This window comes from Elgaria multicarinata, chromosome 4, assembly GCF_023053635.1.
Source record: "Elgaria multicarinata webbii isolate HBS135686 ecotype San Diego chromosome 4, rElgMul1.1.pri, whole genome shotgun sequence".
Taxonomy (NCBI): domain Eukaryota; kingdom Metazoa; phylum Chordata; class Lepidosauria; order Squamata; family Anguidae; genus Elgaria; species Elgaria multicarinata.
The window spans coordinates 85531233-85556481 of record NC_086174.1 but is presented as its reverse complement, the minus strand read 5'-3'; the positions used below and the strand labels follow the sequence as shown (position 1 = coordinate 85556481).

The window sequence follows — 25249 nt, the reverse complement described above, 5'->3', positions numbered from 1 at the left end:
GTGTGAGACTAGATGGTTTTCAAACTGCTATCTGTGTACAACTTCTCCCTGCAAAATGTAGCAGTAGCCAGATGTTAAAACATTGTTATACTAACCACCTGATTTTGCCCATTGGCTTGAGACTATTCTTTTTGCTTCTTGTTGCTTTGATCATAAATATTTAGCAGTCCTTCTCCACTATTCAATATGTTATCCTATGCTAACCAAGAACACCTTGTCTGGACAGGTTCTGGGTTTCAAGAGCTCCGTGACAGTCATGGGTTTATTTCACATATGATGGGCTGTACTCTAAATTTGGTGGTTGATGTTTGAATCATGGTGATCCCTGTGTGTGTGTGAATATGAATATGCTTGCTTCTGTTGTGGACGCATCAGCACTAGAACTCCTAACTTCTGCTGCCTTAGAGAACCTATAGAACAATCCACCCTGAAAGGCTGATGGATTCCTAATGATTCTTAGAGTTGACAGCTGGCAGTCCTATTGAAGTTGTAGCCAGTCTCTGGATACAATCACCCTTGAATGTTCTCTCTCACCTATTGCCTCTTGCTTGTCTGGGGAGCTTTGCCAGTGAAAAAGCAGGATGAAAAATTTAAAGCAAATTTGATTGTGTTTTAGGTGTACTCTGTGAAGTTGATCCTACTTTTCTGCCCTGTGGTGTAGCTTGTTCAGCCTGAGGATGTGAGGACATAAACCACTTGTAACCATCTTCATCCTAGTAAGGAGAAGAGTTGTGGAAGATAGAATGGGCCACACAGTTAATGCTTCTCTGAGGGGGAAGGAAGGGTACTGCATATCCTAAACAAAACAGAGGTAAGACCTCTGCTGAAAACAGCTTTTCTTCGATTCCCTCATTAGTGGTCTGTGTCCAATGTACCATTCTTGGTTTAAATGTTTGAGAATGTGGGTGGTGACCAACTTCCAGAGATTCCTGAATTATATGGATTATCTAGTTCATTTTTAGTCTGGGTTCCAGCCAGGTTTTGGCATAGAGGCTGCTTTAATCAATCTGATGAGTGATCTATGCTGGGAACTGGACAGGGGAATACATGGCCCCATTCACACAACATGCTAGGGCTCACTATGGGTTATTTAAGCCATGGTGAGCCCCATGTCATTGCCATGTCTCCACGACATGGAGTTGCCATGTCGTGCAGATACGGCCATCAGGGTTTATGCAAGAGTTAAACAACCCTCATATATCCCTACAACAAGCTAAGATTTGCTTAACTCTCATATAACCCTGATGGCCAGGTTCAGTTGACACAACACACCCTCAATTGGGAGGGGGGTTGTATATTCAGAATGGCAGCCAGCATGCACCATGGCTCATTGTAGTTTAAATAACACACAGCGGGCTGTCATGTCATGCAAACTGGCATTATTTGTGTGTCTGTTGGTTCTGCTGGATCTCTCCATGATTTCGGTGTTATTAACTATAACATCTTTCTGGACATCCTAGGTAAGATGGATTTGAGCATACTGACACTGATTTGTGGCGTTGCTGGTGCTTCTTGGAAGGTAGTGGCTTGTGGGTTTCTCTAGGGGTCTGTCTCGACCCCATTTACTTTAACATAAAACTGCTGGGAGGGAAAGGTCATCTGGGAGTTTTAGGGTTGGGTGTCATCAATATGCTGATAAATCCCAGGTTTATATATCATCATAAAAATCTGGGGATGCAGAGTAATGGGCTCTATATGGGGCTGCCTTTGTTTGTAAATTTAAGCTGGAGCAAAATGTGGCAAGTGGATTTTAACCCAGGGCTATTGATGGTTTTGGATCATGTGACTTTACTCTTGTACCAGCTTCATTGGCTCGCAGTTTGGAGCCACAGGATTTGGAGGGCTGCCTGATTCTGTCCACCTGTTCAGTGACTCCTGGTTCTGAGCTGCTGTTTAAGTGGATCTGTGACTTCTCTGTGTATTATCTAGGCTCTCTGGGATTCTCTGATTTGCCAGTCCCTGTCACTGATCCCTTTTTTTTTTTTTGGCCTTATAAGTCATAGAGAATTTTGTTTTGATCCTGTTTCTCTCTGAAACTGTATTCACTATAGCAGCTTTTATTGCAGTTTATTGTGGGTCTTTACTGTATTGTGTTTAAGTTTTTAGCTGTCTTATCTGCTTCCATGTTATTAGCAGCTGAGTTACTTCCAGAACTAATTAGCAGAGAGGAGTTAGTCATGGTTTCCTCCTTTGAGGTAGGGGGCTCTTGTGTAGTGAGAAGGAGTGTGGGCACGAATGAGAATAGTGATGGGTCTTACCCAACAAGAGAGAGAAGCAGTGTCCTGAGAAAAAAAATATTTGACTCTCTTATAAAGGAGGTAATTCTTCCCCTTTCTTTTCCAGTTCTCTTAATAGCATTCTTTCCCTTGTATTAAGGATCTTATGCTGGTCTTTCCAGCCACTACTTACAAGTCACTCTTATTTCAACCATACAGTTTTACGCTAGTTTAACAAATAATCACTGTGTAAAGAGTTATTTTATAGCTGTTACATGTATTAATTGTCAGTTATTACTGTGCTCCCCTGTTGCGCTATTCCACTATAGTCTTCTTTCCCTACTCTTACTGTGTAAAGCTTCCAGCATCTCCATATGGGCTAACAAAATAAGAGGGCTCAGGATATGGGATTTTATTATTTATTTGTGCTGGAATGCTGAGACTAAATCTTGTCAGTTTCTAAACTAGACATCTAGTCATGCATGATGTCAGCCTAGCTGAAAAAGGACCTCTCTGACTGCTGAATTCAAAGATGGGTAATGACATCATAGAAAATTAGCTAATTTAATTTTTTTTAAGTTCTATTAAAATGAAAGTAATCAGTGCTAACAAAATACTTATATTTAAGGTCTAACAATTCAACTGGTTTATCAACAGCTAAATTTAGAAGCACTACATCGCTGCTGTTTTGTGCTTTTTGTGGTTTGTCTTATTCTCCCTGCTTGAGAGAGATGAAGTGATATCTCCCATTGGATTAAATGACGCTGTGAGTGCCGTTTTCAAGGGTCTATAGTCCAAATTGCTGGCTTTGGGTGTAATAGAATAATAGAAGCAGGCTATTTCAGGATTGTGCTTAGTCATTTGCTTGGGCAGAATAACAATTGCTTCTAGGCATTTAGCTTACCAAGCCAAATGCTCATGGTGTCCTGTGATATGCAGGTAAAATTAGTTATATCTATACTTTTCACTGAAAAATTGTATCTTTAACACAGGAGGGGGAAACACTGGCTCCTCATCTGTACCTAAATCAAAGTTCAGCATCCCACAGGCTATGGGAGGTGGAAAGATTACTGAGTCTGGCATTCAGTCTTCTAGTATTAAAAGGGCAACAGTTATTTAAGTCTGAAAGGGAAATCTCATTACCATGGGGTAAACCTTACTTCTTACAGTTGCTTGGACTCCAATACTAGGGCAGCCTGGACCTCAGCAATCACTTGTCCAGTTATGTTGGTTTCTTTTCCGCTAGTAGATCTTAAGGATATGGGCGGGGTATTGAGAACAGTGAGGGGCTAGCACCGTTGTATTTTACTCTTGTGTTTCTTGATTGATTAAATCAGCCAGTCTGGGACTGCGGACATCACTAATGGAAGTAGTTAGAATGTTGGAATGTGACTCAGGAGCTCTACTTGGCTATGGAGTTCACTTTTGCCAGTCACTGACTTTCTGTCTAACCTATCTTACAGCATTATTATGATGATAAAATAGAGGGATGGAGGGCCATGTACGCTGCTTTGGGCTCCTTGAGGGAAAGGCTGGATATGAATGTAGTAAATAAATAAAACTAACCATTTGCTGCCCTTTCATGACACCGAGAATCAGCTGTCTGAGGCAGTTGCTTCACTTTGCTTAATGGCAGGGCCGGTCCATTACCCAGGGAAGGAAACATATGTTGTGGGAATATGCCTGCAAAGTGATATGGCTAAAAGGCAGTTCGTGCTGCTAGCAAGAAGGAGCTATCTGTGCAAGCATTGGGTTTGGAGAAAGACTTCCCTGACCACAGACATTTAAGACTGAAATATTAGTGTATTGCTTGAGCAGTGCAGTCTGTGTTTTATTGCTCACTTTTGGAAAACTCCCAGCTGTACAGGAGTGAATGCTGCATAAGGATTTAATTTTAGATACAGATTTCATAACTTTAATTCCTGTGTTGAAATGACTTGTCTTATGCAAAAGCTGCTTACATACGTTTGCAACTTCACGCTTTGCCTACTTCAGATAGGATTAAAATTTGGATGTGACGGAGCTGAGGGAAGAGTAGTCCTGTTTCACAAGATTGACTTCATGTTTGCCACTTCCTTCATCTTAATTTATCGTTTAATGAGCAGTATTGGGGGTTCACGTCTGATGGTTTGATGCAGTACTGAATCTCAATTATAATAAGAGATATTTTAGTCTTGTTTTATATAAGCAATTAAAGTGGCTTGTCAGTTGTGCCAAATGAGAAACGTTCAGTTTCTAATCCACCACACTATTCTAAAGGAAAGATTTGCATCAAGCTCCAGCATTGATAGACTTTGAAGCTGTGGATGATAAAGAGCAGTGGGGTGGGTGGTGGTGGAGATACACTCCATGTTGAAAAACAATGTTTCATGGAAATCTTTTAAGATAGAATTTACACCTGAACTACAGAGAGGCTTTTGCTTCTCCCTCTGGATCTTCAATCGGCAGGTAACTGCAGGGTCTTTCTGAAGATATGCTGTTATAGGTTGGAAATCCTGGGATGTACAGGGGAGACCTTTTGCTCTGTACCATCTTTAATTTAAAAACCCATAGAAAGCAAATAAAGTATAATAAATCCCTCCCCAAAACTGAAGATCTGTGTTATTCCTGGGAATAAAATTCTTCGGAGTATAAAATCTAAAACTAATTTTTATATTTAAAACTAAATAGCATTTTGGGTTCATTACTATACCCACTTACATACAAGTAGAAATGTTTGTGTGGAAATGTATAGGCTTGCACTGTTAAAATACTAATCAGTGTCTATGTATACATTCAGTGACACATGCAAGTTAAATGGTGATCTAAGTTGGGTTGATACCTGCCTATGGTCTGACAAGTCAAAGCAAAGAATAAATGATTATATTCATTGAACATTCCCAGATGTGTCCCTCAGATTATCTGTGTGTAGTTTAGATTTTAAAGGATCTACACTTTCTACAGAAACAAAGATAAAAGATTGATGATGAAAAAGTTGTTAAAGGTCAAACGAAAGTATTTTATCAGCTGCACCTAGAAGGAATGTTTTTAACCAAAAGACTTCTTGTTTGTTTGACCTCGCAGAGACTGGGCACAAGGGGATCCTAGCTGAGGAAACATCTGGGTGGTGGTGACATGGTTTCTCTTTCCATCACTTTACTTACTGATGGTTGTCATGACCTTATTTTCTGGCCTGAAGTACAGATTACCTTAGTATATCTACATACTCCTCCAGTTCCTTGATTCAGTTCATACACCTCTTATGCACATTAGGGGATTACAGAGTATTGACATTTGCAAAGTAACATGCAATAATTCACCTCTGTCATAGCTCTGACTCCGTGAATCCTTCCTTAAATTCCTGCTCCATCAAATAACTCCACCCTTGCTATCCTGTATGCTTGGAAGTGTCTCCCGGAAAACTTGTGTTATGCTTCCTTCCTTCCTATTCTTCCTCAATGCCCTCTTTTTCTGTGAATCCTTTGGTAACCTAGGGATCCCTTAGTTCCCACGTCCGCCTGAGCCTGTGACTAATAACCAATGCTGTGCAGAGTTCATTATTTGAACAACCATTGGTTATCGTGTCGGGCACTGTTGACTATTTTGTTGCACATAGTTTGTTATTTTTGGTGACTACAGAGTCCCCTGGCAATAGCGACCAAAGCAGCTGCCGCCACTCTAATCCAGTCAGCAAAACTCGCAATAGCTGATGGGATACCAGCAGAAGGACTGAGGAGGGGAGAGAGGTGTGTGTGTCAGTCAAACACACCGTTGACTAATAGTCAATGCAACACTAGCCTTAATCAACACCACGGTTTATTATAATCATGTTATGTGAGGAGTACCCCTTCGATAGTTAACCCACCATTGACTGTTGTATTGTCTGAACACAGCCATTGATTCCCTGTTTACCTCCCCTTCCCTTTCTCAGTTGTTTTTGCCTGCAGCAAATCATGAGCTCTTAGAGCAGGAACCTGCCTTCTTGTATTCTGTAAAGCGCCATGTACACTAATGGTGCAAAATAACATTTAATGCAGAACTGGGGATTGTTTGTTTGTTTGTTTCCCCCCCCCCCCCCCAAGAATTATGTGGCTGCTTTTAGGGTTCTGCTGTTTTGGTGTGGGATTTGATGAACTGCTTTCTAATGCTATCATGTAAAGTTAAATGGCAGTATGGACCTCAAGCGTATTGTGGTATGTTGGCATGGTATGCAAATACTGTGGGACTTTCAGTACAAATATTGCAGGCATTTCAGTACAAATATTTAATAGCAGGGTGTTTGGACCTCTCAACCACCCCTCCAGAACGTTACCCTAAGCCCACCTATATGATCCCCAAACAGTGGACCAAGTGACTTTTGCTAATGAAAGCCAGACTATCTCCTGTCCTCTCTTGTCCATGCACTGTTATTTTGAGCTCTTTAGGGGTGGGGACTGTCATCTACCTATGGAAGTCTGTTAGGGTGAAGTGTATGACATGTAGATGCTTAATAAAATAATAATACACTGTGGGGAAGGTTTATGCATTGGGCTCCCTCATGCTACATGGCTTACTGCATGCTTTTTTTTAAAGCTTACTGCATGCTTTTTTGAGTTACTTACACCTGCATTAAAACTGCACTTAATAAAAATATTTTGAGCACTAATCTCTCCACTTCACACTTAGTACTGAAATTTGGTCATCAACAAACCATTGACTTCCATTAAGTATAAAAAAATGATTATTCTATATCCAGAAAGCAAGATATTCTAGATATTTGTGTTTCTTTGCTTTGTAGCGCTTAATTTGACTAGTCTGTGAATTGATTGGGAGTGTTTGCTTCTATTACAAATGTGGGGCCTGATTACTGCCTGAATGGGAGAACACCAGGAACCCCACTGAAATTATTCTGAACTGAAAGAAAAGTGGCATAAATACAACTGTTGCTTTAAATCTGAACTTTCTGCATAGAATTTCTCTGATTTTGAGCTGAAGGATAACTAATTAAGTCCTGTTAGGCAAATGTTTTTGAGTCAGAACATCGTCTTAAATGATTGATCCATTTTCACTGATTACCTGTTTCTTTCTGAGCTCAATTCATGGGGGTGGTTTTTTTTACCACTAAATACTAAATGGCCTTAGATCAGGATACCTTAACATCTGTCTCCTACTATAGTTACATTTTGGGTTGCAGAGCCCCATTGGATCTTGCCCATTGAATCTTGTGTGGAGTTGCATGTATGGCGTATGACTTGTCAACACAGGTTTTGATCACCTCTCTTCTGTTTATATACAGGTGCAAGTGGGGCAAACAGAGATCCCGTGTCCAATAACAGAATGTAACGAACATCTCGATGAAACAACCATCCTCTTCAACTTGCCACATGATGACATCATCAAATATAAGTACTTCCTGGAACTTGGCCGTATTGGCTCAAGCACCAAGCCATGCCCTCAATGCAAGCACTTTACAACCTTCAGGAAGAGAGGCCACATTCCAACCCCTACCAAAATGGAGAACAAGTACAAAGTGAGCATGCTCACCAGAGCTATGGATTAGATGGCACAGCTGTGAGCAGCAAAAGTAGGCCAGGATGTGGTGGGCATTAAAATGGGCTTTCTTCTCTTACTGGAATCTAATGTAAGCTGTGCTTTTAGAATACAAATCTATAGTTTCATACCCCGTATTAGTTAACTAATAAGTTATCTGCCCAGAATAACTGGCCAGTTAATATACTAGTTCCTTTGTTTGTTGTATCTCCTTGTTTATGTTGAAGCAACCATGCAATCTGCAGTATTTTGCAAAAATTGGCAAGTCCTACATTTTGTTAGGCAACAGGTAAATGCTGTTATGCTTTCAAGTGAATGTTATGTTGCATGGGCCCGTGGTTGAGCTTTTCAAACTCTTCTACAGGTTTTACCTGTGCAATTTGGTAGCTGCACTGGAAGTTGGCTTTGAAAGTTTTGCAATCAGGCTTTTATTTATCTACTCACAAATTATGAGCTCCTCTCTCCATTCTTGTTTTGTATTCTGATGCTTTTATAGCACAATCTCCTTGAGCTCAATGGGGTTTACCTCCAGATATGTTTATCTGTAGTTATATGGCTATAGGGTTCCGGTCTTTGTCAAGTGTGACACGAGTGAATGTATGTGAACTACACATTTTTCTTTTCAGCAAGTATTCTAAAATCATGTTGTGACCAGCTGTTGCATACATAAAGTTCCAGGTTCAAAGGCTGGCAGGTTTTACAGATCACCAGGAAAGAATAGAATGAATACCAGGAAAGGGTTAATTATTTAGAGTCAGTTCTTCAGTATATCAGGACAAAAAATCAGAGGCTGGTTTAGAAATATGTAATACGTCTTCCTCACACAATACGTAATGTGTTACTGATATATTATTAACTATAGTCAGAACTCACGGACATATTCGTTGGTTTTAGAACTTGCAATTGTAACTGCTTGGTTGCTTACAGGATAGAATAATTGCTAACAGAATTTTAAAGGTATATTAAACTACTGAGTGTAGAATGTCTGCCTAGTTTTTTGTTTATTTGCTAGCTTGTTCCTAGGTTTATGGCTTTATAGAACAGAGGTCAGTCTTGAGAGGCCTTGTTTAGGAATATACAGAGTTCGATACTTGTGATCTGTAAAACTGACCAAATTCATTTTTATCATTTTTATCATTTTTATTCATTACTAGCTGTACCCTGCCACGCGTTGCTGTGGCTCAGTCTGGTTAAATTGAAAAGAAAGAAAAGTCAAAGCGGATGTTTCTAATATGTTTAATTTCACAATGCTTGTGGATATACAAAATTTTTAGTTGTTCCATTGTCTGTGTAGATATAGAGATTGTCTGGTTTGCCCACTCTAGAACATGCAACATATAATTGTCCATGTGAGAAGCAATCTGTGTCTAGATCTAAACCGCACAATTCTAAACATTGGCCCTGAGCTTTGTTGATGGTGATTGCAAATGCCAATCGAATTGGGAATTGCAATCTCTTAAATTGAAATAGCATATCTGTTGGAATCATAGGAATGCGAGGAATGAGGACATCTTCACCTTTGAAAGGTCCTGTCAAGATTGTTGCTTCTATGACCTATAAGAGCAAATAGGAGAGAACATGCAAATAGGAGAGGAGGCAGAGGCAGTGGATTGGCCTACTGTTTGGTTTTTAAAAAAGGATGTTTTTACGGTGAGGAGGTTAGTGGAAACTCCTGGCAGTTACCTTTCTTCAGAACGTGCAACTGTCACAGGTGTGACATATATATTCACTCAGCCAATTGTGAGAGAACATGCAAATAGGAGAGGAGGCAGAGGCAGTGGATTGGCCTACTGGTTGGCGATGTCACAATGACTTATAAGAGCAAATAGGAGACAACATGCAAATAGGAGAGAAGGCAGAGGCAGTGGATTGGCCTACTGGTTGGCGATATCACAATGACCTATAAGAGCAAATAGGAGAGAACATGCAAATAGGAGAGGAGGCAGAGGCAGTGGATTGGCCTACTGGTTGGTGATGTCACAATGATCAGCAGGACTGGTTTTGAGGAGGCCTATTTCTTCGATTTTAAGACAAACCTTTGACCCCATAGAGAACATAGTTACATAACAACGCTCGCGTATTCGAACGCAACACTGTGTCAAAATTTCAAAGCAATCGGTGAAGAACTTTCGGAGATATAAAAGCATGTTTTTACGGTGAGGAGGTTACTGGAAACTCCTGGCAGTTACCTTTCTTCAGAACGTGAAACTGTCACAGGTGTGACATCTATATTCACTCAGCCAATTGCGAGAGAATATGCAAATAGGAGAGGAGGCAGAGGCAGTGAATTGGCCTACTGGTTGGTGATGTCACAATGATCAGCAGGACTGGTTTTGAGGAGGCCTATTTCTTCGATTTTAAGACAAACCTTTGACCCCATAGAGAACATAGTTACGTAACAACGCTCGCGTATTCGAACGCAACGCTGTGTCAAAATTTCAAAGCAATCGGTGAAGAACTTTCGGAGATATAACGACAGTAACGTTTTATTTATATAGATTATTTACATAATAGTTTAAGTAGTTGTTCAGGATTCCCATCCTACTCCCGTTAATATCTAGACATGGATATGTAATTTTGGGCAAAGATAATAATTGCAGAATACATATTCAAATAATTAGTATTTAGGTAAGTTTTATATGATCATTGTGGTTAAATATTCATGCTAAAGTCATGCTTGGCTTTGAAAGCAATTGATAAGGAAATCTTTATGGTTCATGTGCCTCAACACGAAGGGGAAAACGTATAAGCTCTTTGCAAAGATTTGTCAATTATACAGAAGGTTTTTTTTATTTTCATGTAAAACTCTAGCAAATATTTTAAAATTATTTATATACCAATTTATTTATTTATTACATTTATATACCGCCCCACAGCCGAAACTCTCTGGGCCGTTTACAACAGTTAAAAATGGTAAACATTAAAAAGTATACAAAATTTAAAAACCATCAAAAACATAAAAACAACAGTATCCATTTAAAACAACAATTCTGGGGTCCATTAAAAACAAACTTAACTTTGTTAAATGCAGTTAAAATGCCTGGGGGAAGGCTACAAACTGCACTCATTCATTCATTGGAGGGAAGTCATTTCCCTTCCAGATAGGAGACTAAAGCTGTCAAAAGCTACCCCACAAACTCACTGCTGAGCAGATTTGAGTACAGTATTTCCATATCAAATTCTGAAGCATGACCTTGGCTCTGTTCAAACTCTTTTTGAATGTTCCTTCCTGGTATCAATTCAAAATTACATTTTGCTGTTTTACTTGCTCTAAAGTCATGTGAGTGTAGGGCAGTGGTGTAATGCAAGATTCGCAACTCAAGGAATATGGCTGAAGTAACTTCCATAATTGGAAAACTTGAAAGGATCTAATTCATTGCAATGTTTATTGCTGCCATGTTCAGTTTGTATCTGGTTTAAAACACGTAAAGTGATCTGTCTTCTCCTTTTTTCTATTTACTTATTTGATTTATACTCCATGTTTCAGACATGCCCTTGGGATGGCATACACAATCTTAAAACATTAAGATCAACACCCTTACAATAAATAACTGGAATACACAGATAAATAAATAACTTGGAGGTTTGATTGTTGCTTGGGTTGGAGTGCCCTCAGTACTGTTAATTTTTGCACAGTAGCAAGTTTTCCTACAGTGGCCCTTGGAGCATTTAGACAGTACTAGTAGGAAACCATGTATCCCAGATCTGTAAGTTATAAGTGATTTCTAGATTACCATCTCTTTCGTTCACATTCACACATTCTCTCTGTTACGCTGTATATATTTATCAAATAAATTTCTATTTAAGAATTCTTTTCATCTTAAAAAATATGATGGGACTATTATTAGCACATAATAGTCCCATCAGGGACGAGTAGTGACACTACAGTTGCGGGATTTTTTTCTCTAGAGAGCCCAGCAAGTGCTCTCTTTCTGCTTTTCACACAGGTGTTGAAACAATTTTCATTGCAAAAGGTGTCTGATGACTGATTTCTGCTGTTCTAAACTTCTTCTTTTTTTGCTTCTGTTACTGATGGTTTTAAGGGTGCTGTGTTTTATATTCTGCATTTTGTCTTTAATTGATATTGTTTATTTTTGTAAGCTTTTTTGAAAAGTACTGAAAGGCAGAATTTAACTTATTTATATAAATAAATTAGTAGGTCTTTCCTCAAACTAAAGTTCATTAAATTCTTGGGAAATTGGGAATATTCCACAGGCTAATATGCCCAGTCCTACCTCCTCCCCTTTCTCTCTTAAAGAGTACCTTCTCCACATCCTGGTTTTTTTTAAACCATATTTTGCCATAACATACAAATTTGTAAGTGGTAGTTTGCCAATTTGGACATTATGAGAAATGGTGGTTTGAGAAGAACTGGATGTAAAGAAAAGAACCCAAATGCAAGAAAACAGGGAGTGCACAAACCCACAACATGTCCCAGAGTATATACTATTATTCTCATTTTACATTATTTTATATTTCAAAAAAACAAAAAAATACATAGCCACGAGCTCCCAATTAGAACGTTTTAAAATCTGTGCATTATCTGTGCATCCTTTCAAAGACAGTTGAGCTGCTGTGAAGGAATCCAAATAATGTTTCTCAAAGTGTCCTCAGTCAACTAGAGGGATTACGTACATTTCATATCTCCCACACACTCTTGCCAGCTTCTTGTGAAAGGCATGTGATGAGAAAATCCAATCAATTGTTTCATAGTATATTAGAGTAGCTGTGTATCCATTGTTCGTGTAGTCAGTGCTCTCTCTTCCCCCCCTCCTGTAAGTACTTTTGAGCCAGTGCTGTCTGAGGATTTCCCTGAATTTACTATGATGACCATTCTTTTCTTCCTCATCCATATGAAACAACCTCCATCCCAATTTATAGCACATGAGAACTTCTAGCAGAAACTGGAAAAGAAGACATCCATACTTAAAACTGGCACAATTTTTTGAGATAAAATTTAGGAACTATGGTCTACCACAATATAGTTTATGTACATTCCTTGTGCAAGCAGATTTTTCAGAATATATTCAGTTAGCCTGCACCAGAAGTTAAAGTTGGCCATCTCTGCTGCTCTTTGCATACGGGGGTGGGGGTGGGGGTGGGGGTAGTGATTAGCTTAAGTGGCTAGTTTTGTAAAACCTTACATCAGCTGTTTCTTTCAAGCTTTTGTGAACCCAGTTTTCTACCCATAAGGAGAATAGAGTAACTTGCAGTTTGAGATACATTCTAAGCATGCAGCTTAAATCTATTCATTTTACACAATTCTGGTTTAATATTGTCCCATTTATTTGTTCTAAAGTGTGTATCCTGCCTTTATTTGCAAATGCACAGTGACTGCTAGTGCATCTTCTTTTCAAAACTCTTTTGAAAAGAAGATGCACTAGCAGTCACTTTAGCAGGCTAGTGATACTGCAGAAGGATCAGGCATAATCCTCTATGTAGTAAATGCCCAATTTGGCTTATATCCAAGAATATAACCAGTGTTTTGGCAACATTTAATCTGTCTCGTATTTTTCAAGAAGCTGCACATCATTGTGAAACTAGTTTTCTGTCAAACCTTACAAAGCACACCTTGCTAAACTAGGCCATATTTACATATGATCAGCAATATTTCAAAGGTCAGCTGCTTTGTTTGTATCATTACTGCATGACAGGCAGAAGCTCAATATGTTTAAGTGCTCCCACCAAGACTGAAAATTTGCAACCTCTGAAAGACCAACCTTGAAGAAGAAGAATGAAATGGATTTTAGTCAGAAGAGTATTTTGCAACCTTGATCATTGTGAAAAAATAGCCTTGTGGCAATGGCTTGATTCAAACATAATGTTTCTAATTCTCAACACCATAATGTATTGTACTGAAAGCATGTTAGGTGGACAGACAGCATCAGCACTCAGATGTACATTACAGTTGTGCATCCAAATCACACAAACAAGCCATGAAAATATTTTGTGTTTCTGTTCTTATTTAATAAAGACTGAAAAGCAGTAGGGGAAAGAATAATTTTTTTTAAAGCAGTCCAGTGGTAGCTGGCAGACACCTTTATTCTGACCACATGAGGAGGAAACACCATGAGCTAAAGAGTTGTAGCTGATTTAGCTAATCTGCTTATACTTATAACATTATTTGCATATTATTACTGATGCCAAACTGTAACAATTGGTCATGTTGCAATTCTCCATTATTTTTATATTTACATTTCTGTTCTCAAAATTTAAATAATATAAAAAGTATCTGGAACTGGAAAACAATTATTTTTGGTTGTATTTAATTCACTTTTTTCTAGCATTTGTTTATGTTATCGCCTTTTCAGTTTAATACATGCAACCGTCCTTATTTTGTTCTAAAATTCTCAAGGCAAGAGAAAATCCACTTCTATGTGGATTGGTCAAGGCTCTAGTTAACAGTGAGGTGGATATTGTTGAAATCCTAATGGCACAAAAGGCACAGCCCCTAGTCAGATCCAAAATAGTAGCAGACAGGTGGTTACATCATATATCAATATACCAGCCACAATGTATTAGTATATTCATATGAGTAAGGCAAGATCAAAGTCTCTCAGATAATTTTTAATCCATTTTCAATCAGTACAGGAACAGGTCAAGGAGCTACTCTTCTGGATTCTTATGAAAATTCAACATGTATGAGAATTACATATTGTAATACCTAGTCTGATAGCATGAAAGCAAATGATAGTTGGAGTGAAGGGTTTATTTATTTATTGTATTTCTATACTACCCAATAGCTGGGTTGGCATGTTTGCGTACTTTAGAAAGACAACACCAAGGGTGACTACTGAAGTATCCAGCAGAGAGGATCCATCACTAACGGTGTGGGATTCTCTTTCACTAGAGGAAAAATAAATCCAACAGGACAAGGTGTACTATATCACTATTCTTGGCAGATATTGAACAATGGATCCCTTCATTTCTTAAAAATTACCATTGAATCCATATAGGAAGTAGATTCTGTGGTAAAATAGTTGAGAAAGAAAATAAATAAGTCTTTATAATGAATGAAAAAGAAAATGAATGCTATTGAATGTTGTGGAAAATAGATTTATGAGATCAGATATGTGCAATACTTTTATAGTTCTTAAGTATGGGTACTCATTCAACATTTGTCTTGGCTGGTGTTTGCAAAATATTTTTAACATGCAAGCAATCCTATTAGTAATAACAGCATTATCTGACAAAGTAAACTAAGCATTACTTGTATAAGTTTCAGGATAGGAGCTAATAGCACTGCTTGAAAACTGCACAACTCTTATAAGTTTTAAAATATATTCAGTTTGGTTTAGTGATTATTGTAAAGACTATATTGTTGTTTTTCTGTAGCATGAGGGGAGTATATCTCCAGTGCTCTTCATATCAAAGGCAAATACATAATCATTCCTCCTAATAGCAAAATCTTGATGGTTGTGTGCCTATCGGTTTGGAAGAGAAACAGGGCCACACCAAAAATAAGATTGGCTTTTACATACTCAGGGGGACTCTCCAGGTATGCAGAAAAATAAACCTTTGTAGATAAAAATAGACACCGCCCAGCATCTGTGTCATACTGTGAGCCTCTAGAATGTGAAGAATGCTGAGGCAACAATTGAAGTGGGGGCAGGGAGAAATGGGAATGGGGAGTAGTGCAAATTGGCATGCTCAAAACCCCTGACAATTTGTAGTATGTATCCTAAAGATTGGCATTAGAGTTGTGATCTTTATTTCATGTCTATACTGCCTTTTTGAAGCCAACCAAGGTGGTTTACAGAATGTTTAGAAAATAAAATAATAAAAGCCATAATCAAATAAAACAGTAAAATATTGTGGTTGATTTAAAAACCATAACAATGGTACAAAAAGACAAGTTAGAAAGATGTGTCTTGACTTTTGACCCCCCTCCCTCCCTAAATACAAAGAGTACAGGACACAGTTGCATCTCCAAAGGGAGTGCATTCCAGAGTTTGAGAGCAACATAGAAAGAAGAAAGCTCATTCCCATGTGCCTGACAAGCAGGCCTCTGGAAGCGAGGGATCTCTCCTGCTAATCTTAGTAACTGAGCAGATTCATATCGAGATAGGCGATCCCTCCAATAGCTATGATTTACACAGTTTAGAGCCTTATAAGTTAAAACTAACACTTTGAACTGAGCCTGGCCAACAATTGGCAAATTGTTTTGATCTGTCAGCATTGGGGGGTGATGCGATCACAATACTGTGCATCAGTTAGCAGCCTAACAGCTGTATTTTACACCAAGCAGTGCTTCGTGGTACTCTTCAAAAGGGTAATCCATCATGGAATACATTACAATACTCTTAACCATGATGTAACCAAAGCATAGATAAATATTGCCAGTTCAGACTGACTCAGGTAGAGCCTTGACGAGGAGATCCTCTCTTATGGAGTGGGGATTCACTGCAACGTCTGAGTGCAGGACCCACTTTAAATACTAGAGGCCACGTTTTATCAGTAAACTTGCCTGAAAATGCCCACTGTTAAATGAAGGATTGAAATTGTTGTCCTCACTAACCTTCTGCCAGGGATTTATCTATGTGGCATTGTTTACATTAGCCTTTCCCAACCTGATGCCCTCCAGATTTTTAGGCTACAAGTACTATCATTCCCTGGACATGCTGGCTGGGGAATGATGGAAGTTGTAGCCCAATACATTTGAAGGACACCCAGGTTGGTGAAAGCTGGTTTATGTGATTGCTAAATGGCACTTCTAGCTTATGGTCACCTTTCCTGAGCTAAGTCGTTCTCAATTGTTTTGTTGTTATTTTAGGGACAATACAAAGGAATTGGAAGTAGCTGTGGTTATGAGGGTAAATTATCCAGATCTGAAAAGTAGCAAGAAGTGACCACACAGTGGTTTCAAAACTAGTATGTGCTCAGACTGGACTGCCAACAACTTTTGACTCCTCATCCAACTATAAATGGCCCTTATGCCTGATTGGCTAAGAAGCTGCAACATTATCAAAGCAAGTTAGTGTAGTGGGGGCTTCTATCACAGACTCCTTTTGGAAAACCATTTTCATGTGAAAAGGTGCTGATTTATGGTTTTCTAGTCACTTTTAATGGCCAGTTTTCCAAACGTTGTGTTTATTGTTTTGTGCTCTTATTTACACAGATCCAGTGCCCAACCTGCCAATTTGTGTGGTGTTTTAAGTGCCACTCCCCCTGGCATGAAGGTGTCAATTGCAAAGAGTACAAAAGGGGAGACAAACTGTTACGTCACTGGGCCAATGAAATTGAACACGGGCAAAGAAATGCTCAGAAGTGTCCAAAGTGCAAGGTAAGAAGACTTCATGCTAATTTATGTTTCTATTTTGTACTTCAATAATCAGTGAAGTTTTCCTAAACTGAATAGCCTGTGGATAGTCACTTAATGGAATTCACGCTTGCTCAGCGAGTGTTATTAGTACAGTTAAATTCAGAAGAACTTAATCCCTGTCATCTGCTGACATTGCTGCTTTTTTTAAAAAAAGTGCTTATCTGGCTCCCTCTTTATGTTTGTGGTAGCCAGACGGCTGAATTTTGAAGCTGTAAAAATTACTCCTTCCCATCAAAACAAAATAAAAACCATGTGGTCAGCACACACACAGAATCAATGATAAGCAAATTTCAAGTATGTTGGAATAAGTTAAGTAATTGCTTTGATATTCCAGTTCCACAGGAAGGAAAATTCCAGCAATTTTTGTTGCATTGTCCTGGTTCAAGGAGCTAATGATCTAAATTTGAAGAAAGGGAAGGAAGTAAACAAGGAACCCACTTTTTAGGAAATAAACAGATGAGAAAAAATGACATCTGCATTTTTTCTTATGTTGCACATTCATGGTGGCTATAGATGGAAGGCTAATAGATTAATTGAACAATTTATCTCATCTTATTTATTTTTATTTATTTATTAATTACATTTTTATACCGCCCAATAGCCGAAGCTCTTTGGGTGGTTCACAAAAATTAAAACCACAATAAAACAACCAACCAAGAGGGGTCAGTAAAGGTCAGAGATGGGCAACTTGTGGCTCACTAGATGTTTTGGCCTACAACTCCCATCATCCATCACCATTGGCTGTGTTGGCTAGGACTGATGGGCATTATAGGCCAAAACATCTGGAGGGCCACAAGTTGCCCACCACTGCTGTAGGTGATAGTATAACTGTAGCCACCCAAAATATAAACCCCAAACCATTACACTTGAAAACTTTGAGATGAAGCACTTTGAAACCCCTGGCAGTGTAGGAAGGGGCTCATCTTATACCTCCTTAACATACCAGCATTGCCATCCCTAAAAACTGGGGCAATACCGGTGTGAGAAACAATGGCTGAATGGGCTCCATGTGAACATGATATTACCTTTGCTAAGCCAAAGGAGCCATGCAGTAGGGGTCCCGTGCCACAATAATAATATGAAATGGACCGTACAGATTGATAATTCTACCATCTTAGTCTTCTACATCATTTTATATAAAATGCAAATCAGTTCTCAATTAGTGCCTTGCCTAAGCCTAGGAGCAGATTTGAACTGGTGACAGCTTAGCTGTTGCTTACACCAGCCCTCATTGAACTATGAAATATATACAATCAAATTATTTGATGGGTAAATTTAGGGTATACCTGAATGAATAAAATGGAGTGCATCTTGGGGGGGGGGTGTTTTTAAGTAATGGTTTCACCACCACCCTTCATTGGTTTACCTTTTCTACATAGAGAAGAAAGCCCATAGACCAAACTAGTTTATCCCTTGGAAGATATAGGACAGGAAGGTGCAGGAAGGTTCTCTTACGCAAGCCTTCTTGAAATGAATGGGAACTGCACGAGAGTGCTCTGGTGGATGATGCCTTTAGCAAAAAGAAAGGCTTTTGGTCCCTTCCAGAGCTGATTCTGTCACTGCTGAAGCCATATGAACAATGTGGATCATGATAGAAAGGAATGGCAGCTGCTTGAATTTCTGTGGACAAATGCCAACTTTTGTTTTAAGGTAATACTAAAGCATTAACTCTTCCTTTGTACTATGCGATTCTTCTAAGAGAGGTTGCATAGCTCAGCAGTAGCACTACAGCAGATGACGTGACATAACAGCTGACACAGGAATATTGTATTTCTCAAAAAGGATAGCCTGCAGTGACAAGGCAGAGATCTTGAAATATCCACTTCAAATTGTTCACAGGTTTTTTTCATATCTCAGGTATCTGACAACTTTAATTTTGCTTCCACTTAGTAAATAATAAGCTTGTGCCAACTGGCACAGAAAAGAAGAGGAATTACGACATTTTTTAGTTTGTTTCTCATATTGGAGACCTGGGGCCAATCTCCAATTGAGGGGAGACATGATAGCACTCTTCAAATACTTAAAAGGTTGTCACACAGAGGAAGGCCTCTTCTCGATCCTCCCAGAGTGCAGGACACGGAATAACAGGCTCAAGTTAAAGGAAGCCAGATTCCAGCTGGACATCAGGAAAAACTTCCTGACTGTTAGAGCAGTATGACAATGGAATCAGTTACCTAGGGAGGTTGTGGGCTCTCCCACACTAGAGGCTTTCAAAAGGCAGCTGGAGAACCATTTGTCAGGGATGCTTTAGGGTGGATTCCTGCATTGAGCAGGGGGTTGGACTCTATGGCCTTGTAGGCCCCTTCCAACTCTGCTATTCTATGATTCTATGAACTAAGGTATCTTGATAGGAAGACACTGGAAAACTTGTACCTGAAGAATTTGAAGTTGCTGGTTAATTATCATTAATTATCAACAGTGCTGACCGATATGGATTTGACTGCAACTTCATTTACTTTGAAAGAAAACTGGTTTTAGTTACATTATATTTTAGTGCCAGATACTACTGTTTGGTTTAGTTTTCTTCTGACAGGTCAACAACTGCACAATTTAGTTTCTAGATATTTTAGATTAATGAGTATAAGTCTAAAAGTTAGAATGTGCAAGTTTATTCCGAGGGTGTTGTGTAAAAAAAATACTGTTGTTGTTGTTGTTGTTGTTGTTGTTGTTGTTATTATTATTATTATTATTATTATTATTATTATTATTATTTATATAGCACCATCAGTGTACATGGTGCTGTACAGAGTAAAGCAGTAAATTTAATGACATGAATTAAATTCATGTAATTAAAGTTAACCCCAAAGAGTATTGAAAACTAGATCGCTATGTAACTAGTATTGAAGCAGTTAATGAGAGAATAGTTTAACCCGATAGTAAAACCAAAATAGAGAACAGCTGATAGTTCTATGCTCTAAAGAAGCACTTGATAGACAGTTTTATCCAGAAAGGTCCAGAATCTGTCTTAGAAATAAAAAGGATATTTTAAAGCTCATTCATTTACTGTAGATTGCAATAAATAAAAATTATTTTTATATGCAGTACAAAAATGTGAACTTATGCTTTGTGGACTAAGGGTTGTAATATGTTATTTCCTTGAGACACGGTGAATGTTTCTACCAACTGGTTCTGCTTGTTTTTACAAAACTGCATTCTCGCTGCACAAAAAGGAAGTAGAATATGTTTTGGAACACTTTGTTCTGAAATGAAACTGACATTTTGGAATTGCAGCATTGCTTTCGTGTACATTCTTTGTGTTTACCATAAGTATGCCAAGCTGCAAGGCTATTGTAGTTCACAGAAAAGGTTAAACCCTTGTCTTTGGGAGTTCTGTTCTAAATGACTATATCAGTTCTATTCAGTAAGTTAACAAGTTGCATCCAATGCTTATTTACTTTATTTGCAAGGAAGCTTTAGTGCTGCTTCTCCCCTGCCCCCGCCCCTGTGAGTTATTTGACTGGGGTAGAATGCCGATAGAGAGTTATGGATGATTTTTAGTAGATGATCGTTAAGAGATAAAGCAGGTTCTTGCTACATTAGCCTGGGTTAATTGACATATATTATTGACATTCAATTTGCCCACACATTCTGTAATTCTAGAATACAATGTTACTTCTTAACTAATTTGCTCTTTTACCATAACATATCCTTCTACAAAGCAGTGTAGGGAGGAAAACTATTTCCATGTCTGTTAGGACATGGTTTCTTAATGCTTGGTTTTGAAGTCTGGACATTAAAGATGCACTCCTATGTACGTTTTGACAGAAAAAAGCCCTACATCTTCCAGCAGCCCCCAGCCAGCATGGTTGCTTGGGGCATACTGGGAGTTGTAAGGCTCTTTCTTTAAAAAAAAAAACTGTACATAGGATTGCACCTTAAGAATCCTTACTCTAAGACCTGCTATTCAGAGGGTTGACCTCAGTCAAATTGCTCATCTCTGGTTCAGTTTTAATGCTGCATTTGCCAAAGCAGTTTTGAAATTTGTGACATTGAAAAGTATAGACGTGATTCCAAGAGAACTAAGCATCTGTTAACTTTAGCAGAAAAAGCTGATGATAATGGTTGCATGATCCTCCATCATGGGATTCTTATGAATGATTATTATTTGTTTCCTTGGAATCGTGGTTCCTGGTCAACAATGAACTTTATTGGAGGGCCAGTCTCAGGAGGTTTGCTAAGTACTGGCTACCTTATTTCTCCCAGATATCTCCAAAGGCTTCTCCCTCCAAATAGACTAGAGGTGGGCAGTACGTGCCCTCTGTAGTTCTCCGATGCAGCCCTTGCCATGCCCCCAAAATTTATGGTGACAAAAAAACAAATTTCAACAGCAAACCTCAGTGGAAGGACAAAGTTGCCCCATGATATCAACCTTTTCTCTTTGAGTTAGCAACTAGAGTTGGTGGGGTGCTACAGATTATTCTACTTAGAAGATTAGCTTTGGTTCCTGAACTGAGAGTTGTTCCCTTCCTGACCCTGGCTTTTCATTCTTGAAAGAAGATGACTGGCTTATCTTTAGTCATGTTTTTTACTTCTGTGCCATATCTAGCTCCTCAGTAAGAACAAAAGAAAAAAATTATTCCCCATTTATTAGACTTACCAAGCAACTGGGAATTTATATGAATACTTAAGAGTTGTTCTATTCCAAACATCAGGCAATTCTCCTGAGGCAATTCTCCTGAGGCTCTGCTGTAACATAATGATTTTCTAATTGGACTGGGATCAACAGAGTAAGAAATGCCTTGTCCCATATAGCTTCCTGGACAATTTTGCTGATCTATCTCTTATATCTTTAATGAATCTTTTGGAAAATTGGGGTGGTGGGGGCGGGGAGAAATGCCCTTGCATACATTTCACTCCTGTCAGATAAAGTAAGTGTTGTGAATTTCTAGTCATCCTGTCACAAGTGTTAGTGATTTTCATCTACTGTAGCCAAGGTCAGCATGTCAGTAAAAATGTCCAAGCTAAAGGTCAGAGTTAGAAAATTAACCCGTGTCATAACTTGTAAAAATAAGACCATTTTCTAAAAGGAAAATGAGTTATGTAAAAATAAGGGGAGCTATTTGTAACGTTATTCAGGATTTGGTTTATGCCCTTTGAAACTAAACTCAGGTATTTCTAAATGATACCTAATAATCATTGTGTTTCAGTAGTCAGAACAGCCCAGTATGCATTTTTCAGATGTGTTATTGAGAGGATCCCTATACTGAGAAAGCATATTGGGCTTTCTAAGAGAGAAGAAAACCCCTCAGTGCCATGGCTTGCTTTTTCCCTCATACAGAGCAAGATAGGAAAGGGAGGGAAATTACAAAGATGAAGAGTTGCCACATTGACTTTCAGGATCACAAGTGGAGCAGCACTTGCTATAATGTATGTTATACTCATGAGGGACATGCGTTCTTCATATCTGAGATGCCTAGAATCTTGATCTGATTTTTTAAAAGTAAAAATAAAGCTTGGACTTTTCAAGGTTCTGTACGAGTTACTTTATATATGCTGCAGATATACATAAAATTTTCTGAATAACCAAAAGATTCAACACCTTGAAAAGGCAACCACTTAGTGCAGAAAAACAATCTAAGATATAGCTTGTCTTTTAGTTGCTATATACTTCCTTGAATTTATGGAAAGGCAGAATATACATTTTAAAACAAATCCAGATTCAGTATTTTATATTTGCAATTTTAGTTTTTCAGTAGCCTATCATACACACATTGTGACATCTTTGGCTCATAGTACACTGGAAGTACCATACATGTGATGTAGGGTGCTGAGTTGCAAAGAAGACAGGACTCCTGCATCTTTAATAGTTGTGTAGAAGAGGGAATTTCAGCAGGTGTAGCTTGCATGACGAACTATACCTGCTGAAATTCCCTTTTCTACACAACTCTTTTGCATTTGGCCACTCTAAAGGAGACACCTGACACTTAGGAAGCTGATTGATGTGATTATGAATTGTTGGAAAGGAAAACAGACATGTAAACTCACTGAATCTTATAGTACCCTCTGCTGGCCATTGTGATAACACTACTAGTACCCTACATTTGGAAACAGAGAAATGCCTGGAAGTAGAGAGGAGACACCTCATAAATGCACACTGTACAGATGTTGGGTCTCATTGACTTCCTGGTAAAAATGTGCAGGAATGCAGTGTTAGTCTTGGGTACGTACAAACAGTGAATTTGTAAAGACGGATCCTAAATTCCTGCAGCCTCAATGCAAAGCCCTGGCAATGTGGAACCTCCCCAATACTTTAACTAGTAATTACTACAGAAATGAAGTAAAAACTAGCACACTTTCTTCTCCTGTTACCCTTACCTTTCTTCCTGAAACCTCTCTCAATCTGCCCTTCTGTTGAAACTTTGGTTGTAAATTCTTAAGGCAGGGACCTGTCTGCAAAGACAAACTACTTGTTCATCTAAATCAGTTATCTCTGCTTTGTCAGGTTGCACCCCCCCCCTTCTCATTACTTGCTACCTGGGTTCCTTTGTAATGGGAGGTGCTGAAGGTTGAACCTAGCCCCTTCTCCAGGAAAAACCTGTTTTCTACCAGTGAACTATGTCCCTCTCTAGAAATTGTGCAGCCATCTGATCCCTTTGGGAAGGACTTGCCTGTTAAATAATTGAACTGCTGAATGACCAGTCTTATGACCAGTTCAAAGTTCCTTTAAGTTGTTGTGTTTATTTCTGAATTACAAAGCAGATGATGAGCTTCTTACATGGCCAATGTTTTTGAAAGTCAGGCATTTTGTAATTCAAAGAGTGTCTGCTAAAAGTGCCTTGCCAGTAAGACAGTAACTTTTCTCAGGGGATCCATATTGGATGATTGAATGGACTAAATGTTGGGTAGAACCAACTTTAAAAAATAACATTTTTGTCTTTGTTCCCCTTTCCCATCTCTATTTTGCTTGTAAAGATCCATATCCAAAGAACAGAAGGGTGTGACCACATGACTTGCTCACAGTGTAATACTAATTTCTGTTACCGCTGCGGGGAAAGATACCGCCAACTCCGTTTCTTTGGAGATCATACATCAAACCTCAGTATATTTGGATGCAAATATCGCTACCTCCCTGAGAGACCACATTTACGGAGATTAGTGAGAGGCTCTGTCTGTGGTGAGTGGATAACAATACCTTGCAGAGAAATATGCTTTATGAAGTTATAAATACATTAGAAAACCTGTAAAAAATAATAATCACATTGCAAATAAGCAGTCTGGCAAGTAGTGTAATATTTGGAGGGGGAACTGAGTTAATAAAGATTCTTCATCAAAATAGAAATTGTTGTTTAATTGCCATTGTATCACTGTTGACATGTGAAATTTGTAATCATTGGAATCTGTTACTAAACTGTATTTGTTCTCAAGCGTCATAATTCTCTGCACCTAGAGGACACATAATCATAACCCTAACCCTTGAAATTTTGAAAAATTAAACTGAGTATGCTTAGTGTAGATCCTAATGAGCCTTACATATTTCAGTGGTGAAGAAGCTTATGGGTTTATTTTGCAAATGTAAATTGTGTTTAATCTAAAGGGAATTGCAAGCTGGATTGCAAGCCTTTGATCTTTATATTTATTTATTTACTGTACTTAGTAGCCCTATAATTGAAGTTTTCTGTGATCTTTGTAACTCCTTTTATCTCTCTCTTGATTTTCTTTCTTAGAATAAGGCCTTAGCTAGATGATGGGTTAGCCCGGGCTGATACCTGGGATCGCCCCTGTGTGTCCAGATGACGCACAGGGGATCCTGGGCTCAGGCAGGGGTCAACCCTCCCTTGCCCCAGGGTAACGGGCACCACTTTTGGCCATGTATTTCCCGCAGCCTCAGGCTGAGCCCAAGACCGCGAGCGTGTAGACCGTTCCGCCACTTTTCCCGGCTACTGCAATTACTTCCAAGTAGCCGGAAAAAGCGGCGGGCAGGGTGCAGCGCTCCTCGGGAGTGCTGCAGCCGTCAGGGCTGGGGGGGGGGGGGAAGCGGGGAAAGCCATTACATTTTTTTGAAAACCCACTTACTTGAGCGCACGAGTGTTCGTGTGCATAGCCCCTTTAAGATGAAAAAAATGGTGGGTGCGACGGAGTCCTTTCTTGACTTTGTTGTGCCTGAGGTGTAGACTATGTCAAGAGCCCACGATAGTTGCATCCTGGGCTCTCCCCTCCTCACCACCAGATTATCAGGTAGTTCTAGCAAGGGCCTAAGTCTATA

General features: G+C 38.9%; 1 protein-coding gene across 1 annotated transcript in view; it reads left to right on the top strand.

Moving 5' to 3' along the window:
* Nucleotides 1-25249, top strand: part of RNF217 (ring finger protein 217) — a 44282-nt gene that overhangs the window by 11479 nt on the left and 7554 nt on the right. Inside the window, exons 2-4 of the mRNA XM_063124784.1 lie at nucleotides 7471-7704; nucleotides 16843-17007; nucleotides 23959-24160. Of these exons, the coding sequence (XP_062980854.1) occupies nucleotides 7471-7704; nucleotides 16843-17007; nucleotides 23959-24160 (601 nt within the window). The remainder of the gene's footprint in view (nucleotides 1-7470; nucleotides 7705-16842; nucleotides 17008-23958; nucleotides 24161-25249) is intronic.